This window comes from Penicillium crustosum (genome assembly GCF_028827405.1).
Source record: "Penicillium crustosum strain IBT 35664 chromosome Unknown utg000003l_segment0_segment0, whole genome shotgun sequence".
NCBI lineage: Eukaryota > Fungi > Ascomycota > Eurotiomycetes > Eurotiales > Aspergillaceae > Penicillium > Penicillium crustosum.
Window position 1 is genome coordinate 4,523,734 of NW_026623124.1, and position 24,340 is coordinate 4,548,073.

At 47.5% G+C, this 24,340-nt stretch overlaps 10 protein-coding genes across 10 annotated transcripts; 4 read left to right on the forward strand and 6 right to left on the reverse strand.

The window, feature by feature from the left end:
* Positions 1–1,209: 1,209 nt before the first annotated feature.
* N7487_008787 (TRAM1-like protein) lies at positions 1,210–2,588 on the forward strand (the record flags this gene model as incomplete). Its single annotated transcript, XM_056876517.1, has 2 exons — positions 1,210–2,037; positions 2,124–2,588. The coding sequence occupies 2 exons, from the start codon at positions 1,210–1,212 to the stop codon at positions 2,586–2,588; spliced, it is 1,293 nt and encodes a 430-aa protein (XP_056728705.1).
* Positions 2,589–3,088: 500 nt separating this feature from the next.
* N7487_008788 (putative pH signal transduction protein PalA) lies at positions 3,089–6,095 on the reverse strand (the record flags this gene model as incomplete). The annotated part of the gene is made up of 6 exons (XM_056876518.1): positions 3,089–3,509; positions 3,574–3,976; positions 4,030–5,559; positions 5,645–5,699; positions 5,770–6,007; positions 6,088–6,095. The coding sequence occupies 6 exons, from the start codon at positions 6,093–6,095 to the stop codon at positions 3,089–3,091; spliced, it is 2,655 nt and encodes an 884-aa protein (XP_056728706.1).
* Positions 6,096–6,551: 456 nt separating this feature from the next.
* On the reverse strand, positions 6,552–7,738 carry N7487_008789 (intradiol ring-cleavage dioxygenase; the record flags this gene model as incomplete). The annotated part of the gene is made up of 3 exons (XM_056876519.1): positions 6,552–7,178; positions 7,246–7,628; positions 7,684–7,738. 3 exons carry the CDS (start codon positions 7,736–7,738, stop codon positions 6,552–6,554), a joined length of 1,065 nt encoding a protein of 354 aa, XP_056728707.1.
* Positions 7,739–9,404: 1,666 nt separating this feature from the next.
* N7487_008790 (uncharacterized protein) lies at positions 9,405–10,039 on the reverse strand (the record flags this gene model as incomplete). Its single annotated transcript, XM_056876520.1, has 3 exons — positions 9,405–9,482; positions 9,504–9,655; positions 9,715–10,039. 3 exons carry the CDS (start codon positions 10,037–10,039, stop codon positions 9,405–9,407), a joined length of 555 nt encoding a protein of 184 aa, XP_056728708.1.
* A 581-nt stretch (positions 10,040–10,620) lies between these two features.
* N7487_008791 (SET domain-containing protein) lies at positions 10,621–11,663 on the forward strand (the record flags this gene model as incomplete). The annotated part of the gene is made up of 2 exons (XM_056876521.1): positions 10,621–10,636; positions 10,690–11,663. The coding sequence occupies 2 exons, from the start codon at positions 10,621–10,623 to the stop codon at positions 11,661–11,663; spliced, it is 990 nt and encodes a 329-aa protein (XP_056728709.1).
* A 162-nt stretch (positions 11,664–11,825) lies between these two features.
* N7487_008792 (putative mitochondrial carrier protein) lies at positions 11,826–13,503 on the reverse strand. The gene is made up of 6 exons (XM_056876522.1): positions 13,081–13,503; positions 12,940–12,974; positions 12,810–12,883; positions 12,541–12,759; positions 12,146–12,483; positions 11,826–12,087 (listed from the first exon to the last, which is right to left on the reverse strand). The coding sequence occupies exons 1-6, from the start codon at positions 13,261–13,263 to the stop codon at positions 11,869–11,871; spliced, it is 1,068 nt and encodes a 355-aa protein (XP_056728710.1). The 5' UTR covers positions 13,264–13,503; the 3' UTR covers positions 11,826–11,868.
* Positions 13,504–15,185: 1,682 nt separating this feature from the next.
* N7487_008793 (putative sterol carrier protein) lies at positions 15,186–16,661 on the forward strand (the record flags this gene model as incomplete). Its single annotated transcript, XM_056876523.1, has 2 exons — positions 15,186–15,709; positions 15,779–16,661. Exons 1-2 carry the CDS (start codon positions 15,216–15,218, stop codon positions 16,659–16,661), a joined length of 1,377 nt encoding a protein of 458 aa, XP_056728711.1. The 5' UTR covers positions 15,186–15,215.
* A 181-nt stretch (positions 16,662–16,842) lies between these two features.
* Positions 16,843–17,988, reverse strand: N7487_008794 (DUF3431 domain-containing protein; the record flags this gene model as incomplete). The annotated part of the gene is made up of 1 exon (XM_056876524.1): positions 16,843–17,988. The coding sequence occupies one exon, from the start codon at positions 17,986–17,988 to the stop codon at positions 16,843–16,845; it is 1,146 nt and encodes a 381-aa protein (XP_056728712.1).
* Positions 17,989–19,220: 1,232 nt separating this feature from the next.
* On the reverse strand, positions 19,221–20,612 carry N7487_008795 (Cytochrome P450; the record flags this gene model as incomplete). The annotated part of the gene is made up of 6 exons (XM_056876525.1): positions 19,221–19,401; positions 19,467–19,639; positions 19,688–20,074; positions 20,136–20,243; positions 20,300–20,406; positions 20,462–20,612. The coding sequence occupies 6 exons, from the start codon at positions 20,610–20,612 to the stop codon at positions 19,221–19,223; spliced, it is 1,107 nt and encodes a 368-aa protein (XP_056728713.1).
* Positions 20,613–21,643: 1,031 nt separating this feature from the next.
* N7487_008796 (uncharacterized protein) lies at positions 21,644–23,862 on the forward strand (the record flags this gene model as incomplete). The annotated part of the gene is made up of 11 exons (XM_056876526.1): positions 21,644–21,712; positions 21,774–21,794; positions 21,859–21,907; positions 21,976–22,051; positions 22,111–22,301; positions 22,361–22,395; positions 22,451–22,571; positions 22,658–23,001; positions 23,056–23,178; positions 23,274–23,679; positions 23,744–23,862. 11 exons carry the CDS (start codon positions 21,644–21,646, stop codon positions 23,860–23,862), a joined length of 1,554 nt encoding a protein of 517 aa, XP_056728714.1.
* Between the last annotated feature and the right edge of the window lie 478 nt (positions 23,863–24,340).

Consider the following 24,340-nt stretch of genomic DNA (forward strand, 5'->3'; position numbering starts at 1 on the left):
TGATCGACATATAACCACTCTTGGCACAGATCTCCCTTCAAGTGACACAGTATGTTTTTTCAAGTTCAGCTCTGCTGTCCCTTGGACCAAGCGATGAGGTAGTGTTCATCGATCGAATGTACTCCACCTCATGATAAATAGTCCACAGTTCAGACCTAAGTTCATGACCACCACCACGTCAGTGCAGGAAATACTGGTAATCTTAGAGTGATTGAACCCCAATTGGGGGCTTCCCCTAATCTCCGTGGTAACATAACATTCGGTGGCGTATGTGCCTGTTTAAGACGGGCAATGGGTGATAATGGTTCCATATGGCCCCGAGCAGTTGAAGAAGGGGTTCATTCAAAGGCTGAACGAAGGGAATGGTAGAAACCTATGCTGTGATACCCACATGAAAAATCAAATTCAGATACGCTACATAGAGAATCCTACCCTGGATCCATGTGCTGGGATGCTAAAACATTCAGCATAAAATCAAGCCGATGTATTGCACGGCATATAGAACCATTCACAGTTACATTTTGGGGAATAAATCCGCAACGCCATTCTAAATTACTGCTATATAATAAACTATTGTGTAGCTGTCATACTAAATTAGATAGAGCGCTCCAATGGGTTTCATTCGTGCCTACCAGGTCAAGCTCCTAATCTGATCGGAGGAAGCGAGGCTCCTCCGACCCGACGTGGAAGATGACGACTTGGAGCATTCATCGACGATAGGCGTAATCAGTAATTGTATTGCTAGACTACGATTAGCCCAGCATTAGCTATAATGAACTTAGTTCATTTTAGCAGCACCGGCGATCTGAAAAAGAGGAATCAGGGGAAAATCCGAGATGTCCGACAGCCCCACAGATGAAGTGGACAGTGGACAGTCGTGAAGAGTCAACTCCATAGTTTCTTGATGAAATATAAACAAAAATAGAGACTAGCTACTCCATATATACATACTTCTGGTTTTCTCCGTGCTCCATACCAAGTTCCACTATGAAAGAGGAAATATTCTTTGGCGTTGGGGTCGGACCCCGAGAGATCCGAATACGACCAGCTAGCCGAATGAGGAAGATTCAGCGCTTTATTGGGAAAAAGGGCTTCAGGTTTAATTATTAGCTTGACTAGCCTCTTTTCTAAGGCTATATTATGTTGGTCGACATATATCTTAATGTTTTTCTATTCTTCATCTCAACTTCACCTCCAAAATAACCAAACATGACCCCCCGTTCATTACCCCTGAACGGGACCAACCAAACGTCAATGAAAGACACCCTCAGACACAGGAACATCAATGGCTCTCAAACCAAGACAATTGGAAATGGTCATACAAGCCCACCAAGGTCAATCCCGAAGCCCGAAAAACGGGGCTCTGTTCTTCGTCGCTGCAAGGATTTCGCGCGTAAGCACACGTGGACGATTCCACTAGGTCTCGTGCTAGCCTTCCTCTCACTATACGCGCTTAACCCGACCGAGTCAAACCCAATCTCTCATTTTATATTCCTCTCCTACAAAGAGGAATCCCTGAATAACGACCCCAATGCCCCCATACAGTATGGCAAGGGCCTGTGGGACATAGCGTTCGTGTCATTCTACGTGATTGTGCTATCCTTCACGCGCGAATTCATCATGCAAGAAATTATCCGCCCGCTAGCAGTCTCGCGCATCAAGTCGCGGGCAAAGCAGGCCCGCTTCATGGAGCAGATGTACACGGCGATCTACTTTGGATTCCTCGGTCCCGCGGGGTTGTATGTCATGCGCCAGACTCCCGTTTGGTACTTCAACACGCGTGGCATGTACGAACTCTTCCCGCACAGGACCCATGCGGCTGAATTCAAGTTCTACTACTTGTTCGAGGCGGCTTATTGGGCGCAGCAGGCTATCGTTATGCTGCTAGGAATGGAGAAGCGGCGGAAGGATTTCATGGAGCTTGTTGCGCATCATATTGTGACATTGGCGCTTATTGCGCTCAGCTATCGCTTTCACTTTACCTATATGGGCATTGCTGTTTATATCACGCATGATATTAGTGATTTCTTCCTTGCCGTAAGTCGCATATCCTGCCTAAACCAATTCTTCTGGTTTTCGACACAACCCACAGTATCCAAGGCTCCTATTGACAATTTCCCCAGGTTTCAAAATCTCTCCATTACATAGCCCCGGACATAATGATCCCCTTCTACGCAACCTCGATCGGGGCGTGGGTATATCTCCGCCACGTACTGAATCTTCGGATCCTTTACTCCCTTCTAACCGAGTTCCAAACCGTCGGGCCCTACGAGCTCAACTGGGAGACTCAACAGTATAAGTGCTGGATCTCAAACATCATCACGTTCGCACTTCTAGCTTTACTACAGGCTCTCAATCTCTTTTGGCTGTATTGTCTGTTGCGCAGCGCTTTCAAGTTCCTCGCGACCGGCGAGAAAAAGGACGATCGCTCCGAGTCGGATGAGTCTGAAATTGAGCAAGATGAACTCAAGGCTGTTGGGGGGATTAATGGCCATGCCTCGTTGAATGGCAGTGCATTGCCCAACGGCAAATCCCGGAATGCCATTGATGCTGTCGGTATCTCTGTGAAGGCTGATGGGGCTCGCTAAATGCCAATGTGGCTTCTTGTTCCTGTGGGTGCACCAGTGAGGCGAATTAGGCTGATAATTCGCCTTGCCACGCATTGACCACGCATTGATATTGGGCTGCAATTTTTGCTTGGTCCATTTCATCCATCATGGCCATGTTGTGCAATGTACCATGACGATTCAATTTTTTTTGTTCTCTGTTCGACTATTACTGTTGCGGACTTGCCATGTCTTAGTTCATACGATTATATGTACCATACTACGATATATTATTTGGATATGATAATGATAATGTATAATTGAGCCGAGATTCGATCAACACCAATCACATGCATAATCCATTCCAATGGGTCGTCTGCAATTTGCAGAAATTATACACGCAGTCAATGCTATGCTCACGTCTCATTGCTCGCGCTGTAAATCATGACCAAAATAAAATAAATATCTAACAAAACGCCAGAGCTATGTGCGAAGATGGAATCTACAAAAGGAGATTTAAACGGTTTTTTATCACAACCTAATCAAGAGAAGCGCAATCCTTTGCTGGGGTCCCAGGTTCCCGGCTGAGGGGCACGAGTGGGCTGGCTCGGGGCTGGTCCAGCTCCTGTGCTGGGTGTACCATTCGGAGGGGCAGCGGCAGATCCGAATCGAATTCCCATTTCGGGGGCCCACATACCCGGCATACCCCCTGGCATACTCGGCGTAGAAACTGGGGGCGGGGCTACGGGTGCGCGCACTGGTTGGGGTGCCGTGAGAGGGGGGGATGTTTCAGCTGGCCGTACGTTATGAACGGGTGGAGGTGGCTGTGATGGCGCCTGGGCGGGCTGGGTAGCCGAGTAGGCAGAAGGAGGGTGATGGATTCGACCCGATTCCTGGGGTTGTTGGCGCAGGTGTGGCTGAGAAATGTGCAGTGAGGCCATCGCTGTTGCATTGGAGATATCTCTAGATCCACGAAAATGCATGTCAGCGATAATCCGTTAGTCTAGTGATGGGTGATAACACATACACTTCCAGCTGGCTTGCTTCCATCCGACGCTGGTGGACAAAAGCCTTTGCGTCGTCTCGGAATCGAGCTACAATTTTTGCAAGATCATTGTAAAACTTTCGCCCGACGTCGAGGTTGGAAATGATCTCCTTATACTTCAAGTATCCATTTTCAAGATCCTGAAGCGCCTCTTCTCGTTCCTTTGTTGATGCGTCACCCTTATGAGACCCAGTAAATGCCCGGTTAGCTTCTCGGACCTGGTCCGAAAGATGATCTTGCTCTCTCCGCTCCTGGGCGAGCATCTCACGATCCGAATCATATAGCTTCAGCTGGTCTTCAAACAAATCCTCGAACTGGCTTGCCTGGATAGGCTGCATGGGGAATTCCCGCTCCAGTCGAGCTGTCTGTGTCAAAAGTGCCGGGTCTAAATGCAATACATTAGTAGATTTCAAGACCAAGGAAAGACAAAACACCTACGAATATCATCAGCACGAGCTTTATCCTTCAATGCTTGAATTCGCCGCCTCCGCCGATTCTCCATTCGGGTGACCTCGCTCAAACAACCGCGCAACCGGTTAGCCTCGCGCTCCACCTCTGGTGGAATCACAACCCTCCGGCTGCTGGGCACAAAGGATTCCAAGTCCCGGTTCGTGCCAGTGAGAACAATGAAGACAGACCGTGAATCTCGCAGCTTGCGCTGGACGAGGTCATCACTGCCCTGGGCGGATGTGAAATAGCCCTCGATCTCGGTCAAACTCTTGTAGAGCTTAGGCGCAGCGGATTCTGAGGTCGCGCGGGTCCAGCGGTCGGTACCATATTTATGGCGAGCTGCAAGGTCCTCGGCCTTCTCAGCTGAGAGAAGTTCAACGCCTTCATTATACACAGATAAATCATTGCCTTTGACTCTGGCGGTATCTTCGATAGAACGATGCAGGCGATTCAGGCCATCTTGTTGGCGCATCTCCTCTGCATGTGACACAAGCGTTGGGGGAGACCTAATGGTTTTTCGAGCGCTTGCAACGACCCTGGTAAATTGAGGGAAGAGAGCAAGCTTGAACCTGATGTTAGTATAATCCCCCTTGAGAATTTTGGAATTGCCTTGGTATACATACTCTCGCAACTTGTCAGTCATGGACTCCAGCTCTCCGATGAGGGTATCATTGACCAACCGGTCCCGACGATCCGTGTAAATACTAGCGGCAATGTGGACTGCATATGGGACCAACTTCGAGAAAAGCGGCTGGCCCAACGGTCCATTATCACCAAGCATAGAAATCGCGTCTGTAACCTGCGAAGGTGCTTTGGCAAGAACCATGCTGGCACGCTCGATAGACTTGAGCTCAGACTTGGGAGGCACAGGGTTGATATAGATCATATCATTGTCCTTCTCGGCACGCTTGAGGTCTTCCGCGACACGGCTCTTCAATCCAGTCAAGTCACCCAGGACAGTCCGATTGATCCACCGCTGCTCTTTCAGCCCTTCACCAACACAGACTAAGCAATCACGCAGCCGAGCAACCTCTTCTCCATACTTGCGTTTCTCCAAGCAGTCAAGAGCCTGTCGGAACTGAGCTGCAGCTGCAAAGTGGTGATGCTTTGCAGTCATGTGGTGGATCCAATCCGTGCTGATTGCATTAGACTTAACAGCCAAGTCACCTGCGTCGCCGTAGAAGTCGGACACCTTTGCTGCCAATTTGGCAATAGATACATCTTTCAGTCCATCCTTGACAGCTTTCTGCCAGAAGCACTCCTGCCCCTGTCCGAGCAAAAGAAGTTCCAAACTCTGCAGTGTCATTTCGTCCATGTCCTCGGGCGGCGACGTTCGAAGTTCTGGGATGATATCGGTTCGAAGATGGCTCAAGACTCCAGCAGCCGAGCAGAGGTAGTTACACGCCTGCTTGAGTCCATCTGCGGTAGTCCGGTTGGTGGCATATGCAAGCTGAGAGTATAACGCGGCGAGATTGAATAAGACATTCGCTAGTTCGAAGCGCAGGTTATTTTGTGAGACTAAAATCCAGGTGGATTCTTATTAGTCTCATATTCACCAAACCGGACACATGCGGAGGATGTGACCCCCAAGAAACCAACTCACCTGGCCGCGAAGCATTAAACCCAAAAGCGGGATACCACGAAAATTCCACTCCGACCTATATAGCACATCGACCATCAGCTTCCAATGCCAAATAAAGGAACCAGGACCCAGAAATAACGGCGCACATCAATTGGGAACTTTCCACTCAGCCATTTCAGCTGAGCCGCATATGTGACCAAGCGGCTGACACCACTAAAATGTGGTTCCTGGACATTTACAGCCTCAGATCGTAGACGATCAATGATCATCAGATCTTCAGCAAACATATCCGGGCGCTGGTCATATTTGGAAGAGATGTACTGGGTGATTGCTTCGGAAAGCGAGACAGTATGGGAGCGCCGGAACGGGATTTGAAGGATATTACTAAAGGAATGAAACAGAAGGACAAGTCAGTGGGGTTCCTCTCTTCTCTCAACTTCTCGCATACTGCTGGGAGTACTCACGACGCCATTGTCGCTCGAGGCGGGGTTTGGAAGACTCCGTTTGTTTTGACGGGAAGTTCAACCCCACCGGGCAACGGAATGACGTTTGATGGCCTGAGGCATCAGCTGAGCCCTCTCCTATATAATGAACAGTTACACCTCATTAAAATCGAAGAATTGTGGGAGAGCTGACTGTTCTGAATTGGCAGGGGCTATAAAACAGTGTGAGAAGCCTTTTGATCCTCGAAAATACATTTCTGAGCGACATAGCTTGGAATAGGTGAAGCCTGGAGATCTAGAGCAAAGAAGCCCAAAACCAAGCCCACTATTCTCAGTGGCAGTTCTCTATCTTACAAAATCGTTAAATATGGCTCCATATTTACCAACCGTCATCTTGTAACAATAGCGCTGTATATATATACCCAATCACAAGAGCCAAGAGGTCACAAAAAGAAGACGAAATCTACAATTAACATGTAGGCAGCCTAGCGCTTCTTCTCAAAGTAGCCCTCAGAGGCATCAAGGGCGAAAGCAGCATCCTGAGCACCAGGGGTCGGAGTCACAGTAGGCAGAGCGCCAACAACATTGACACTGCCACCAGTAGTCTCAGCAGGAGTAGCAGAGCGGTTGACACCGATAGTGATGTATCCCACAAGACCATCGGCGAGAGAATCGCCCAGCTTGGAGACATCGACTACGGCGGAGTAGCCGTCTCCATTGGCACTGGAGTAAAGCGTATCCTCGGAGTTGGTGGTACGGTTCAAAGTCGAAAGGTGAGCCTTGTAGGGGGTGAGCTGGTAGACCGAGTTGATGAGGTCCTCGTCGAAGAAGAGCTGTCCCAGGTGCTGCACGCCAGCAGCACTGTAGCTGGTATCCTTACCCGTCACGTTGGTCTGGACGGTGACGTGAATATGGGTAGTTCGGGAGATGTAGTAGCCGGGGAAGATCGTCAGGAACTCAGTCATGCCAGCTGAATCGGTCCGGGAGATACCACGGAGGAATGTCTTGTCATCCGTGGTGCCGTCAGTGCGGGTGGTCCAGCCGTCCAGGGTAGAGGCTGTATCTGGATCGATACCCGTGAATCCAGCATAGTTTCCGGTGGCATTGCAAGCCTACCAGAGAAATCAATTAGCCCTCGGTTTTTATAGATGCTAGCGTGCCGTTTTATCCCGTACATACCCAGATAGACAACCAAGCATCGGGGAGAGGTTCGCAAGTCTCGACGTCAATAATACCAATATCGAGGTATAGATCTACTCCAGCTTGACCTTCACGAACGTCGTGACGGTGAAGCTCGCCGTCAATGCCATAAGGACCCCAGACGGTCTCAGGAGCGAGGACGCAAGTGGTGTTTTGGATGGTATCAAACACATTACGCGCTTTTAGGGAGTGGCTGCTAGACAGACCACGAGCGACTTGACGCTTCGCAAAGTGCGCTTGGCGTCTCCTAAGAGTGGCTTCGCGTCGGGTCTGTAGCTTCGCTGCACAGGCGGTAGATCGGGTACCAACATGATGCGTGCGGTGGTGCGCAACCTGAGAGTGATCGACAACCTCCGGGTGGGCTAAAAAGCTTTAACATATGCTATATTGAGGAACCTGAGAAAAGTTGATACTTACCAGAAACACAGAGGGCAGTCAGGCCGGCAGCCCAAAGAAGCTGAGAAAGCTGCATAATGTCAAATTTCTTATAGGATGAAGAAAAAGAGCAAAGTGAGTGAACCGATACCGTCAAATAGGATCATCTTCACCCTTTATATGATGTAGATCCAGTTTTCTTCACGGAGTAGACACTAAAACGACGCGTAGCCCTACAGTATCAGAACTTAAAGCCTACCTTGGCTGCGTCCCGCTCCCGAGAGCTTTGCCCTCTAGTAAACCTCGGCGAAGATTATGTATCCAATCAATGTTACGGTAATGTCATTCTTGAGCGTCGTGGGACTATTTATGCATAGTCTTGGCGGCGTCGTAATTAGCATAAAATTGTGACTGAGTGGATCGTACATCTGATTGCCCTGTGCCCCTATATCCAACCATGCACCACCATGGTGGGAACCCAGCGGTAATAGTTTGCTAAATTCAATTGTCAATTGAGCGAGTCTTCCTAGTAGTTAAGCTATTTTCGAGTTTGAATGAAGAACCACGTGGGAATCAGAATATCAAGACCTTTGAGGATACATTTTATAGTAAATGCGAGCATATGTCACATAACTACGTCCGATAACTTCAAATCTCAAACACAACAAGGATAATAGTAGGCCATAGTGAATCTAGGTGAATCTAATTGTTCTAGAGCGAGTCTTGGGGAGATTGTTTCAATTAGAGTCTAAAAACCACATAGAGTCATGGTCGTCGTCAGTTCCTGACGTCTACCTCTTGGCGCCCCGGGGATTTTGACTCTATTCATGTCGATCTTTTGCATAAGGAAATTTCAAGCTACAGGGACACGAGAGAGGCTATATTTGAACATTTAGCTTTATCGATACGGTGTGGGGTGCGAGTATAGGATTAAACGACACAATGTAGGCATTGAATATCGAAATTTCTTGTTCTGTGACAGTCAGGCTATCTGAGCAGAAAAGTACTGCATTTGAAAAATATTAAACTGGGGAAAGCAAAACAACCAAAAGGCTCCTGAGGCGCAGCGTAGCTAGTATAGCAAAGACCAGTAAATATGACGATGAAAAAAGAATCACTATGCGAAAGATTAAGGATCATGAAGAACCGCGCGTTCACGGATGGGAATAAACACACTGCCCTATTGGCAGCCAATAGGCTTTTGAGAGCCAGTGGCTACTATCTTGAGAGGGTTCAATTTGTAGAGGCTACGCACATCGAGGGCTTCGCAAACAGTAGTACTACGTCGCCCGTACTTGGCTGTGATAATAGTATGCCGAAGGCAGTATCCTACCCGTGTTTCTATGTTAGTTAGCAGCATATGTCTGACTAGTTTTGGGTTTGCAGGTTGTCTTCAACATGATATTGGGGACGCTATATGAAAGATAATAATCTGCCGTCCTTTTTGAGTGCTCCTTTTGGATCCCTTATGGACTCCTTCTTCTCGGTGTTATAGCTAGAAGAATAGTTATTAGCTATAAAAGTGCCAGCAGGGATTGGACTAATAACACAAGTGAGCGGAATAGACATATCGGGGTCATCACCGATATACAATTTTCGAATGCAGTATCAAGCCTAGACTGTCCAGAGGGCCTTTCTATGCATAACCAGGGATAATGAATCAAAATTCCCGCCGGGCTTCTGGATTGTCCTAGACCTTCTATTCATATGTTATACTAAATACTCCTCGAAGCAATCGAAGTCCATGTGCCAGTGGATTCTGTTCACATATGTTCCAGTTGATCAAGGGCGGGCTTCAGGTTCTGCCCAGAAGCGCTCGAGTGTTCGGCAAATTCGGCTGTCTATGTATTAGTACTGGCTACCTGGGCAGGAGTTGAAACTGTACCATCCTCAGTTCCATCTATGACAATCTCATACATCTTTCCGGTCAGAAAAATGGTTGCAGGGCTTGTGTTAGATTCCGATTGGCGGAGAAATTGGACTGGGACATAGAGACGAGGATAACTCGGTGATGCTAGAATGAAACACATCCTTGGTTAATACATGGTCCACCTATATATGGAATTATCTCACCGAGACCGAAATGTTGTGTGTTGTGGAAAAATGATAGTTTACATCGGTCTTGCGCCGGCGCCGTAGAGCTTGCATCACGAAAGGCTTCTCCGACGGTTGGGTAAATCAACACATAGGCTTCCCCGGGGTTCCCGATAACAACGGGAACCTTTTTTAAGACCAAGTTGCCTGTTGTGTCTTGGGTGATGAAATCTGTGGTGATCCTATGGAAATGACGAGTCCGAGAACCTTGCGTGACAAAGTACCGGGAAAGGGGGCGAGTAGCATTGCGAAACATGAGGAATCTGTCCATCATATCTGTAAGATTAGGCAGATAAAATGTCATGTGCAAACGGGATGATAATACGATTCCACATGGATGTACGGAGTAGAGGATGGTCTACCTACCGAGCTAGGGGCTGATAGTACAGTCATTTCTCTTTGTGTTATTTCCGCCTAGGCCGAGAGCAGTTAATGTGGCTACAGCATTCCCAAACTCTTGGCCTACTCCCTTGTATACCCCTAAGATAGTAAATTTAAGACATTGCGATCTGAGCCGGCCAGATCATGACGCCAACATATTAGGCAGAAAGGGGGTGCCCCCGTCTAGGTGCAAACGATTCAGCTGCTCCACAACACTACTAATTGATACGCTATATCATTTGGGCTCGTCCTTGTGCTTTGTTGGGCATTATTGTTGTTATTATTATCGAGATCGCTGTTTGATCCCTGCAAATCCGCGCTGCCAGACCTCCCCTGACTTATAGATAGCCGCTTTCCCCGCCGATTCAATAGAGCTATCGTGTCGCATTCCATCCATTTAATTTAGTCTTATATACAATTCTCTACTTATTCTACTCCCTCAACTCGGTCCAAGCTCAGTCCTGCTATGACAACTCACAACGTCGGCCACACATCTACACTGCCATGTCCGCAGCTCACCGTACGTTACCCTGCTCAGTAGCTTGAGAATGCGTCTGACTTACTATCTGCCAGCATACCACCGCCTCGAAGTGCCTGTTGAAGTACCATTCGAGCTGAGACCCTCACCAGGCAAAGGATGGGGTGCTTTCGCCACAAAACACATTGTCCGGGGATCATTGATTCTGAGCGAAAAGCCAATATTCATTATCCGGAAGTCGCATACCGAAATCACGGACTACCATGTTACTATGGCCTTTCAGAAATTGTCGCCTAGCCAAAGAGCACAGTTTTTACTCCTCCGCGATAACGGAACAGGTTGTTTTACAAGTATGAATGAAGCTTTCGCTGAAAACTCGTTCAATATCGCGGATTCAGACCGCAACGAGCCTGAAGCTCATGGTCTCTTCCTCCTTCACTCGCGCTTCAACCATTCTTGTATACCCAACTCGAAGATTCCAACTGTTAGTGGAGAGATCATCTCAAGCTTTGCGACTAGGGACATAGACATTGGCGAGGAAATCAATTTCTGTTATAATACAGATTTCGAATGCAGGACTAGATATGAGCGTCATCAAGCTCTGCGTTTTACCTGCGATTGCATGGCCTGTCTACCTGGCACCCCCTTTCAACAACTTAGTGACATGCGCCGGCGATTGATTCGAGGGCTCCAATATCTTGCTCGTGGCGTGGACTTGGATGGACAGAGACAGAGTTCGAATTCTATTATTTTCGACTGTACACAGAGGTTTGTCGCAGAGACTTTCAGTATAACTCTTTCATCTAGATTCATTTATGCCCTCCTGTCAATTTTCTTTCTCGAAGAAGAGGGATTGCTAGATGCCTTTATAGACGCAAGGCTAAGACCGAGCTTAGAAAAAACGGTGCAATTGTTCAAGTCAGAAGGCAATCAGAGTATTGTTGGGCTAGCCATGGAACAAAAAACCTGGGCAAAGAGGTTGCAAGTGGCATTCAGACTATACGGCCGAGAAGATGCTGCTGATTATGGAGTTACCTTAGCGCTGCGAAGATTGCGCTCATTTGCTTAATATTTTTCCTTTCTTACATATCGCTTCAAAGTTTCATAATCCATCCTGATATTCTGCTATGTGCTGAAAATGAGCCTCAAGCTCACCCATGTATGTATATGGATAATAAATACGAGAAAAGTCCTCGATGTTCAAGGCACAATGGCAAAGAAAACGTTCAACGGGTGGACCCCCATTTCTTCCTAATGTGATCACCGTGGCCCTATCAATAGATAGTTTCCTTCGGCAGCTCATCGATGCGCATTCTAATGTATTCGAAAATGCTGAGCAGGATCATGTTGTTGACGCCGGTCCGGATAAGAATGATGGACAGGCCCTTGTACATGCTGGATTTGGCGACGGCTTTTGAGGCCTCGCCAATCTCACTGGATTTTCCTAGCAGAACACTCTGCGCACGAGTCTTGCGCGTATCGAGGGGATAAGTCTATGAGCCACATTAGTGTATGTTCGTCACAAAACAGCGTATCAGTCTGATCACATACGCAGAACCAGGGTACAGTGCTGCAAATGGCACCGGCAATCATAGGTGCCCCAAAGGGGTTCTTGTCCTGACCCAACTCCTTGGCTGCTACCTGCTTCACAGTCTCGTAAACACTGAAATATAGTCCTGAGCCCACAGTGTCACGCAACGCGTGCAAGCGGAAACCGGTGTAAAGGCCCCAGAACCCATGTCGTATGTAAATCTGCTTGATGGCTTGGATGGTCCCCAGGCGGGGTTTGTGACGCAAAGATTGGTCTCGGACTGCGTCCGGGGCAGCCATCGCGCGGTTCGACACTAGAAAAGAGGTTTGGACGACATTCTTCGCCAACTCAAAGGGGCCTGTTTTGATGTTAGCCTGCCTCCTCCTGCCCTTTCATGTGATCAATATGAACATACAAGCAATAGGCGATGCCACCAAGCCAGCGAGGAGGCCTGCAGTGGTGAAAGTAAGGATACCCGTCACGGTGGGGGTGCTTCCAGGCTTTTTATAATGATCCAAAGGGTTGGAACCAGTTAGGCGCTGGACATTATCGGCGATTATCTCCTTGAAGGCATTGTACACGGTAAAGTTGACGACACGGACTACCGTGACACTCGCCAAAGGTGGAAGCGCACCTACGCGATAGTCAGCCGATTGTTCTGCCGACTCATGGATACTGACTTACCAGCTACATATCCTCGAGGCCCTTCGGTGCGCCAGAGATAACGAACACACTGCCATATGTTCTTGAAATTGTGTCTTTCAAATCAATCAGCATGCTAGTTTCCATCTCCAACGCCGCGTAGAATACTCACGTCTGCATCCGAGTCTTGACGTTCTCTAAGGGAGTCTTCCCAGCAAATCCCGACGAATTAGCATTGTTTGCATCTGATATTATAGTGACAAAAACGAAGGGCGAGGATATCAAGCAATGTCCCCGGGAATCAGACACTCACCACCGCCAGCGTCGCGCAAATGGTTGACGCCCCCGAAGCCACCTGGGTTTTGTACTTTTTGAGGAGTCTGTTGCGTGTGGCCTCATCCATGTTCCAAGCTTTGCGGTCTGGCATAATGGCGGTTCTTGTGTGGTGAGTTGACGAGGGTGATGGTGCATGTTCAGAACTGTTGTCACGAGTCATCCCTGAACGTTCTCCATTGGCGGCGGCGAGGAATAGCTATAGTAATATCTCTCCGGTCGTGACAGAACGTAGGATTCTGCACAGACTCTTATACTTGCAGGCTGGGGAACCCGATGGAACGCAAAGCGGTCTCTCAGAGCTCGAGTAGACCGTTCAGCGTCCCACAATTGTCTATTAAATGGGCCCGACCAACCCAGATCTATCTTCAGTCCGTTGGAAAGTACCCCGAGAGACTCTCGCCGTGTATATTGTCACGTTTAGATCCGTCTTTGCAACTTATAAGGATAGGTGCGAGATTGGTGGCCGAAACAATTACAGCCACAGAAAGGATGCAACCCCGCGTTCACGAATGGGATCTAGAAGGTGTGGTGCGGGATCAGGCGGTTCAAGGGATGTTCTGGGAGAGTCCCCTGTTCCGGACAGTCGTGATCTTCTTGCCCAAGGTGTGTCGTCAATAGCAATGGGTTACTGGCTGTGATCGGGAGCTGTGGGAAGACGAAGACGGCCATTAGTATCAATTTGCTTTCCCCACGTTTCTCGTTTCGGTAATAGGACCAAACAGATAGTTTCTCGGTTTGAAAAGGACAACTTACTATATTCCCACAGCATCTCACCAGACAGAAGGTGAGCTAATGTGAGCTAATGCTATGTGAAGAAAGGAAGAGAGAGAAGTGCAGTAAAATGGCATGTGGGCCGAGCTTAACTTCGGCGCCCAAAGCGGTTTAGGGCCAAACAGAGTGACGTATTCGTGAACACCCGTGAATAACGGAGAACAGTGAACATCTTCTTAGTGCTTACCCTCAGATTAGGTGAAAATATGAGAAGTACATAATTGGAAATACACATTGGAAATGCAGTTTGATCTAAGGACCCTGATCACATTCCATACTATCTCCAATCTCGGCACCGCCGTGGCACATCTGTCGGTCGCGGTCTGATCATGTTCTCGTCTCTATATATTTCATGCAGAGACAGGAAACACTTTATGGTGTGGAATATGCAAAGCAGAGCTTGGGAAGTTGGTCACAGAGGGTTAGACCACGGACCATGGTGATCTCTACAATATATGTGGAGGACAGTACTCCGTCACTAGGTCCCCACGCATGGATTGGGCTCATTACCACCCACCAGTTATCACATATATGAAACCCATGAAATGACTCTAAACTGAGATTCCAGGCTCCATTCAAACCACTTCAGTGTGTGTGTGTGTGTGTGTGTGAGTGTAATTAGGAGATGCTGTAAATTATTATTAAGCAACAACATGGTTCCTCGGTCTGTCGGCTTCCTTATTCCCGACCTTGTATTGAGCAGGGAGTAGGGAACAGCTGTTTGAATATGCGGATATGTCCCACGCCATTCCAGTAGACTACCAGAACGGCTACTTGGTATGGAAATAGTATTATCGTAGGATGCAATGTGACACTCCATTGCCTCACCTGAGAAGGTTGGAAGTTAGATTAGCTGGAATGTGGTTCATAGAACAACGTCCATAGGTAATCCAGCTAAATATACTTCTACGATTGGATGCAAGATCAATGGTGTCTGATTCCAACTGTGCTACCAGACCAACTTGATTATGAAGTGTTGAAGAGGTTGATTGCACGAAGTAGTAGCCTTGTGATTGTCTTGTACGTCCCGGCCTTTTTTTTTCATGTGAGACCCAAGCTCAATCAAACACATGTTTTTCTTCTGTTTTCAGAACCCTCAAGCATACTCTTTGTAACCTGAAAAGCTCAATATTGTTAATATTGAGATTATGTGAATAAAATTGTGCAGTGCCGTATGGTTCCTCGGGACCTCGGCCTCTCCCCGCAATTCATGTTCAGCTCCCCACATCCGGGGCCGCTAATTCATAGGTATTTATAAACCCTTCCTTCTTAAGTCGAACATATTCCAAACTCACTTATCTTCATATCCCCAACCATAATACAACTCATAACTCACACAACATGGGAAAAAAGCAAGGAACTCCCGCCTATGTTCTAGGCGTTGGCATGACCAAGTTTATCAAGCCACGCGGCAAGGTCGACTACCATGAGCTAGGCTATGAGGCCGGCATCAAAGCCATGCTCGACGCTAAGATCAACTACGACGAAGTTGACCAGGGTGTTGCGTGCTACGTGTATGGCGACAGCACATGTGGCCAGCGCGTCTTCTACCAGTTCGGTCAGACCAGCATCCCTATATACAATGTCAACAACAATTGTTCGACTGGTTCGACTGGCCTCGCCATGGCCCGTACCCTGGTTTCCCACGGTGCTGCAGACTGTGTGTTGGTCGTTGGCTTCGAGAAGATGAACCCTGGTAGCTTGCAATCCATGTACAACGATCGCGAGAACCCAACAGGACTATTTGGAACGATGATGGCCGAGACGCGGGGTGTGACGAACGCGCCTGGTGCCGCACAGATGTTTGGAAACGCGGGTGTGGAATACAAGGAGAAGTATGCAGCCTCTCGAGACGACATCAACCCATAGAAATAAGGAATACCATGCTAACATGCGAAAAACAGGTATGGCGCTAAGAACGAGGACTTCGCCGAGATCGCCCGCGTCAACCACGAGCACTCCAAGCGCAACCCATACTCGCAATTCCAAACTGAATACACCCTCGACCAGATCATGAAGGCACCCATGATCCACGAGCCTCTGACCAAGCTGCAGTGTTGCCCAACCTCGGATGGCGGTGCCGCCGCTGTTATTGTTTCGCAGGACTTCCTCGACGCGCGACCACACTTGAAGGAACATGCCATTCTCATCGCCGGCCAGTGCCTCGCCACCGATACCGACACAGTCTACAACAAGAGCTCCATTGACCTCATGGGTTTCGGCATGTCGCGCCAAGCGTGCCGTACTGCCGCAGCCGAGGCCGGCGTGAATGTCAAGGATATTAAGGTCTGCGAGCTACACGATTGCTTCTCGGCTAATGAGATGATCACCATTGATGCCTTGGAGCTGTGTGAGCCCGGTCAGGCTCATGAGATGGTCCGTCGTGGCGATATCACCTACGGTGGAAAGATGGTTATCAACCCATCTGGCGGTCTCATCTCCAAGGGCCATCCCCTTGGTGCTACGGGTATTGCCCAATGTGCTGAGTTGGTCTGGCACTTGCGTGGATGGGCTAACAACCGCCTGATTGACGGTACTTCCGCAGCACTGCAACACAACCTTGGTCTAGGTGGTGCCGTTGTTGTAACCGTCTACAAGCGTACTGATGGCAAGGTCGCTGTCGCTGTCCCTTCAGATGTTGTTGGCAAGATCAACGGTCTGGGCTACAACCCAGCTGTAGAGGCCAAGGGCTTCACTGCCGAGCAGGCCAAGTCCGTCGTGAGCAAGACGCACAGCTCTCGGTATGCCCTGTCAGACACTCAAGAGCGAGTCCTTGCCAGATTCTAGAGGAACGTGTAAATATTATCTCGGTTAAACAACTTGTACATAACTCTATCAACCAGACTTTAAATGACAAGATATCCTATTTTTCTCACAATGCATCCCAATCTATCCCAATCTATATGCCCAAAATGTTCCAGATTCATTATATAAACAAGTTTCAAAAAACCATAAGCTAAATCGCGAATCATGAATGCGTCTTCTCCCAATTTTCAGGGAGCTTGTAATCTTTCGGCACAGAATACTGCCCTTTACAGCTCCCCGGGCCCCGACACGTCAAATCACACTTGCCATACAACCGACAATAGCACTCAGAAGCACTAGGACAAGAATCGCGATTCAACTGGTCAAGATCAATGCCCCCATTATCCCCATAGTTCGCAAAAAGAATATGCCAAAGATACGAAACAATCCGACCAGCCACAAGGTCATCACCAGGCGCAGCCCTAGACCCCCGCTGGACATTCCGCGCAACCCCATCATCACTCCCATCGAGCAACCACTGCCGAAGCGCAATATACTCATCCCGACCATGCTGCCAGATCCGCTCACGGGAAACAACAAACTGCGCACAACACTGCGCGCGCACAGCATCATTCCGACCGAGCTGAAGATGGAAAGCATTGCGAATCTCTTTGACGCGTGCATCAGCATCCCCGCCAAAGATATGGCCAAGCGCTTTTGGTAGCGCTATATCTGATGCCGAGCGCGGACTCCACGGTGACACGGCACTTGACAGTCTCATCTCGAGACTGCCCTGCGCTGGCACAGAAGAAGGACACGTTCCGGCGCTCCAGTCGCAGCGCAGATTACTATACCCGGACGGTTTTAGCGCGGCGCGGACGTCCAGGCTGCGTAGGAGCGCGAGGTTATCGTAGTCTGGGATGTCATTGTGCCAAGCCCAGCGGCTGCCATGCACGAAGACGGCGCCGGCAGATGGGATGTCCGCGTAGTTGTCGATTAGGAAAGTTAGGTAGGCCATTGCTTCATGTCCGCGGTTTGCGGGGACTTGGAGTAGTTTGGAGGTTTTGTCTGCTGGCGCGTCCACTTGGTACATGCATACATGGTACTGGGTGCGGAGGGATTCTAGCCAGGATGGGTCCCCATCCGTGGAGACATGTGAGACTATCAGGGCTGGTTTGGTTGTCCCTGCTAGACCGGGGCAGACTCCGCGGGCTTCCGGGATGATGGATGAGGTTGTTTTGTAGCGAATTTTGGTCCAGGCAAAGAGTTTGTCTTTGGTTGATTGCGGGCGGTTTAGGTATAAAATGCAAAAGAGAATGCAGAGAAAGAAGATTAGTTGGATAAATGATCTTTGTACTTTTCGGCCCATTTTGTATATTTATTCATGCAATTATATGTGTCTTCTTCTCTCCTTTTGCCTCCAAACTGATATTTCAGATATTTCGGAACATGCGGGAATGTTGGTGCCTTAGGTGTGAATATCGCCCCCTATTCGCAAGATCTGCGGGATCCGCGGGATCTGCAGAACTACCGATAGGTTTGGGTGTGGATCAACATGCGTTTTGTGCATGGTCTTCGTTTCTGTTTGGTGTTAATGACATTCGATGGGTGACCGGAAGGTGGTTTCATCAAGTTTAGGATTGATTATAAAAGAACTCTCCGATATAATTAATGTTTCAAATGATTTTTAACTTGGGTCAGGTCGACAGATGGATTATCTATTTACAGCCCATATATTATATCAAATCCACAACCAACTACGCGAAGTTCTAGGTGGTTAGATGTGACTTGGTCTCAGAGGTTTTGTTTCAGTCGATCTAAAAAGTTTGAGAGGTCTCTCTATTTTGGAATGATGGGATCATGTTCAACCCACTCACTATCTATATCATCGATCACTCTTAGTATTTACTTGATTCTCTTTTCATTTTCCTGTCCATTGCGCACAGTCCCTACTATTATCTTGGCATTCTTACCTACCTCCTGAGTTTCCTGTTATAGCTTCTCATATTATTCTTGTCGTTCTCATGCCAACTTTATACGACTACTCTACCGTTCTCTTCGCATTCTCCTATATACTCGATCGCTCAGCCACAGACTGGACCTTCGAACCAGCCCAATATTTAGAGCCTTCCGTCTGTCTTTTTCACAAATGATCGACTAGCAAAGTGAAGCGCTGGCAGGTTTCTTGATTCTCGCGACCCAGCCAATGGCTTTGATGAGCCTTGGAACATGATCAGTCACAGTTCTGGATGGCTTCTCTTGTGGGGTGGGGGGCATTTTCCTTTCAACCCGCTTGAGACATCGGATAAAGAGCTCACCGTACGTTTGTATTGGCACCAGAAGCAGGACATGAGCCTAAGTATCAGATTTACAGCCACACCGTTGTAGTGGACTCATCCGAGGAAGGATAAAGTGGGGTTTAGCAAGGGTCAGGCTCATCCAAGTCATCACATATGATTAATCAAACTATCCTAGACCTGTGGAATTCTTAACCACCCGTAGACAGAATTCTGTGGCGGACTCATCCTAAAATCCGTGTTTCAGAGCTATCGTACTTCATACCATGATCTAAGCTTCATTTAGACTTGCAGTATACCGTCCTTAAAAGAGTCTTTTTGACACGACAACCTGCAATTTTCCAATAGGAACCGCAGCAACCCATTCTAGTCGTGGAGGAAGGGTTGCTTCGACATCAAGATTGATCATAGACTCTTCTGGCTGCTGAATACGATATTTTTTCAATATCTGGGAGACTGATAGGTAAAGTTCCAAATATGCGAAGCTAGTTGTCGCCTCAAGTCAGCAAACGAATAATAAGAACTGTACATGGATGCAAGTGACACATACTGGTTGCCAATGCAGGTGCTGGGGCCCTTGGAAAACGGGATATAATAATCGCTGAGCAGAGCAACTGAGTTTTCACCGTCTCTCTCGAGCCAACGATTAGGTCGATAACAGTGAGGCTCAGGGAAAGCAGTCTCATCATGTAAATACCAGATAGGCGAGCTAGAAATCATAGTCTGCGAACTATTAGCCAATAACGGTACAATTTGTGTAAAAGAACTTACACCACCCGGAATCTGCTTTCCAGCGAGCAACGATCCCCCCGTCGGTACAATTCTGGGTAGCATAGCTGATGCTGCTCCAGTCCATCTAATTCCCTCCTTCACGCAAGCTGCCAATCTTGGTATTGACTCGAGTTCGGTCATGTCCGTAGTCCAATTCGCAGTTTTTAAGTCCGAAACAAGATCATCTTGCAAGGACTGGTTAAGGGACAATGCCCACAATATATGAGCGAGTGTGGCAGAGGTTGTGTCAGTGCCAGGACCTAGCATCTCCTTGCTTTCTGACAAGGCAGACTCCGGAGAGATTCTTTCCCCGGCCATAACCTTCAGAAATGACACCTCGGGTGCTTTTTCGGAGTCCGCGGCAAGTTTCAGCTGTTCGCTTGCCCACTAAAATACTTGTTAATATTTTCATCATCGGGAGTATTTTTGAACTTTGGGTGATACACACCTCTTCAAACTCCTTGCTTGACTTCGATGAGCCACCCCAGCCGGTAAATCGAGAAGTGACTTCACTAATCATATCATACATTCTCATTATAGAGGGGAAGTTGGTGTGCTAAAAAGAAAAGTCATATCAGCGTTGTGTTCGGGTAATGCGGCCATGACACATACCAGTGACATTTTGGAGGACTTCAAGTCGTTTTCTTTGATGACTTGTAGTTCTTCTCCTCCCATCAAAGATTCGATCGCTCCAATAGAACTTCCAAACGCGAATCTTGCTAGATACATCACGTCAAATGTCACGTTATGGTAATTTGCTGGACATTCACTTACAGACGATGTCCGCTTCAAGAGCTCGACATGTGGGGATTAAGTCAAGTGATCCTTGGCTTAGATTGTCAAGCAGGGTATTAAACCTCGATATTTCTTCTATCATCATTTGCGCGAGAATGGGCACTTTGCTTCGATTGAAGAGAACACCCATGTGCCGGCGCCTTTGTGCATGTTCTGTGGGATCTCTACAGAGACATTTTAGGAAACTCCTCTTCCTCTTCTTTTTGATATGACACTCACGTAATTGAAAAAAGGGCTGGGTGTCCATCTTGAACGAACTGGCTGTAGACTCGAGGGTCCTTCACAAATTTACTGCCCGCTGCATGTACGCGCTTGTAAATATCAAGGGAGTAGAAGGATACTTCATTGGGACCTATTCGAACCAAAGGGCCTTGAAAGTTGTGAGAACATGTCGTAGAATTGAAGTTTTGCATTGAGCCAACCGCTCTTGGGGCTTTGTTCCACGTTTGAAAAAATAACAAAAATCTGTTCTCAAAGGTAAAACTTACCATGTCGTTTGTGTAGTTTTGGTAGTTCCAAAGTTAAGCGTCCTCGATACTCCGTGGGAAATTCCCACAGTAAACGTGATATTGGTGCAAGTATACTGGCGTTCGGGATGTGTGATAGAGGAGAAAAATAGTACGTATAAATAATCTTTCCGAACGATCAGTTAGTTCTCTTAGATCAACAAGTTTCTTAGCATACCCAAACAACAGCTCCAAGAGCTACAAGGAAACCCCAAATCAAAAATGACATGACTTCTAGAATGTCTCAGCGAAGATAAATCGCTGGTAACCAGCGAAATCATAGAATGCTTTATAAGAACCAATTTAAATAAACAACGTATCGCCTATACCTTCCTTTTTGTATACTGTTCGATTTTTTTAATGAAAACGCCATATCCCGTACGCGCGGTTTAGTTTTTGCGCCGTGATAACACCACCGGGAGCGTTTGTGGCATAATCTTGCGCCATACACAATCATTTCGCGAAGAAACCGAGGTCCACATTTGAGCCTTAAGCCGAATAAATTTTTATCGCCGGTACTATATATGACAAAAGTAGTAAATACTGCGACTGGAGGTTTAGCCCTAACAAAATTTGCCCCTATTTATTCTACTCGGTCCCCTCGTAGGATCCGGTCTAGGGCTGCACATACTTCACCTTTGCGTACATCGGAGTCATGGCAGACCTTAAGAATCCTGAAGACTCCCTGGCACAGGAGGTAAATGCCAGTGATGAGAATACATTGGTATGGTATCGTTCAAGTGCAACAAAGATATGGTACGAATTGACACCTTTGGCTCTTATAGGAGCGTCTAGGATACAAACAAGTGAGTGGAAGGATATATATCTTCTAACCGAGAATTTTATGCTGACTTGAACTTATTGACGTAGGTTCTTCATCGCAGTTACTCACTATTTGAGAATTTCTCAACTTCGTTTGGTATTTATTGCTCTTTTTCCACACACGGTGTGGGGGTCTGGCTGTTGGTCATTAACCCTTTCGATCAGCTGCTCTGTATTTCGTCGGTGGTGTCCGAGTGACATTTACAACAGGTATCGCAGCTGGAGGACCATTGGCTTATTGGTATAATCCAGAACCCAACGTAAGGACGACAAAGGAAGCCTTATTAACGTGTATATCAGGTCGAGTTACATTGTAACCTGTGTGTTTACGTTCATCACAGCAGCTGTGATCGCAGAAGCATGTTCAGCTTCTCCTTCTGCTGGTTCGATTTATCTATGGGCTGCGGAAGCAGGTGGTAAAAGGTTTGGGCGACTCTTTGGTTTCATCGTAGCCTGGTGGAGCACAACAGCCTGGACAACATTCTGCGCCAGTAAGTCCCTCGGGTGTTGTTTTTTGTCCATGTCTGAACTAACTGGTTTACGATGATAGGCAATACCCAGTCAGCTGTAAACTACATGCTCTCGGTGCGTATTGTGTTATTATATCTGCCGGTGGTGTCTCTAAACTGACTCGGCTTAGGAACTGGCTGTTTTCAATGTCAACTTTCCCACTGATGTCTCAAATATCAAATTCCGTGCTGTTCAGTGGATATGCACCGAAATCCTCCTGGCTTTAGCTGCGTTAATGAACCTCGCATCTGGTAAGACGGCCTACACAAATGTTATCATCTCTTAACCTTCGCGCAGAGTTGAACTTTTTGGCAATAATGCTAATTTAAATTTACAGCGCGGGTTTTCAAATATGTCTTTTGGTTCTCAACTGGTGCTGTCTTTCTGGACTTCATATTGAATGTTGTATGGCTTCCAATCGGTGCACACAACACCTTTGGCCTGCGGACAGCCAATGAAGCATTCATGACTACATATAACGGAACGGGAGCTCCGGCTGGTTGGAACTGGTGTCTTTCATATTTGGCGACAGCCGGTATTCTGATCGGATTTGATGCCTCAGGTCATGTCGCTGAAGAGACTAAGAATGCCGCCGTCAATGCCGCCAAGGGTATCTTCTGGAGTACAGTTGTCAGTGGAGTTCTTGGCTTCTCTGCCGTGATCTTATTCCTTTTCACTTCGGTAAGTTTTTCCAGAAACTTCTCTTCTAGGGGCCAGAAACTAATAATTTGGTAGCCTCCAATCGATGTTCTCTTCTCATATGACGCACCCCAACCTTTCGTGCCCTTGTATGCCGCACTTCTGGGCGAGGGTGGACATATTGTTATGAATGTGCTTTCGGTCGTTGCTCTATGGCTGGTATGTTTTCTTTTGCTCTTAAACTACCTGAAACCCAGAAATTATTATTGTTTAAATGGTTCCTCTGTGAGAGAACATACTGACCTATCTAATAGAATACCGCCATCGCCATCACAGCAGCCTCCCGCCTGGTTTTCGCCGTCGCCCGTGATGGAGTACTTCCACTATCTGGGTGGGTATCGCAGGTCTCTGCGGAGGGCCAACCTAGGAACGCAGTCCTTGTCGTGTGGGGCGTAGCTGCTGTTATTACCTGCACTATCCTGCCGTCCGCGGTGGCATTTACTTCTCTAGTCTCAGCTGCGGGTGTTCCTTCAGCTGCTGCCTACGGACTCATTAGCCTTGGAAGGTTGACTTTGACTTCCGGTGAGAAGCTTGAGGCAAAATGGTCTCTCGGGCGACTAAGCAAGCCATTCCAGTTCATCTCAGTTTTGTGGAATGGCTGGGTTGTCGCGGTGCTCTTCTCGCCATATTCGTTTCCCGTTGAAGCCTCCACTCTAAACTGTAGGTGATATCTGCTACTAGGTGTCACGTCATTGGAAGAGACTTTGTGCTAATATATTCTTAGATGCGCCGATTATCCTAGGTATTGTGACTATCTTCGCGCTCATCTCATGGTTCTTCACTCCGGCTACAGCGTGGGTACCGCGGGGCCGGCTTTCCCATCCAGTTGAAGATACGGAATGAATATTGCACGTTAAATTGCTCCTTTGGTCACTTTCACTGGTCGAAAACAGGAAGATTTTATAAAGGGTAACAAGCAAATATTGCGAACCACTTTAATTCTTAATTCGTTGAATTCCAACCATTCAAACCAAGTTTATATATATTTCTCGCACCTCACCCCAGTTTTTCGAAAAATGTATGTATCTCAAATTTCGAACAAATCCCGCTAGACTTACCAGAGTTAGAGAAAAAACGACATATATGATATCTTTTACGAGCTACGTCAGATTGAAATTGAAACCACCTGAGAGAAACGGAGTTGGTATCAAAAATAGGCTGGAGGCCCACAGAAGCTGCAATAGACACGTGATCATATGACATAATCCGCGCTACTGGCCCCATCGAATAAAATTTTGCGAGCGGCTTTCTCTTTTCCTTTCTTTCTTCACTTCAAAACATATACACGGTCCCCAACACACTCTTGTCGATGGAAAAATCT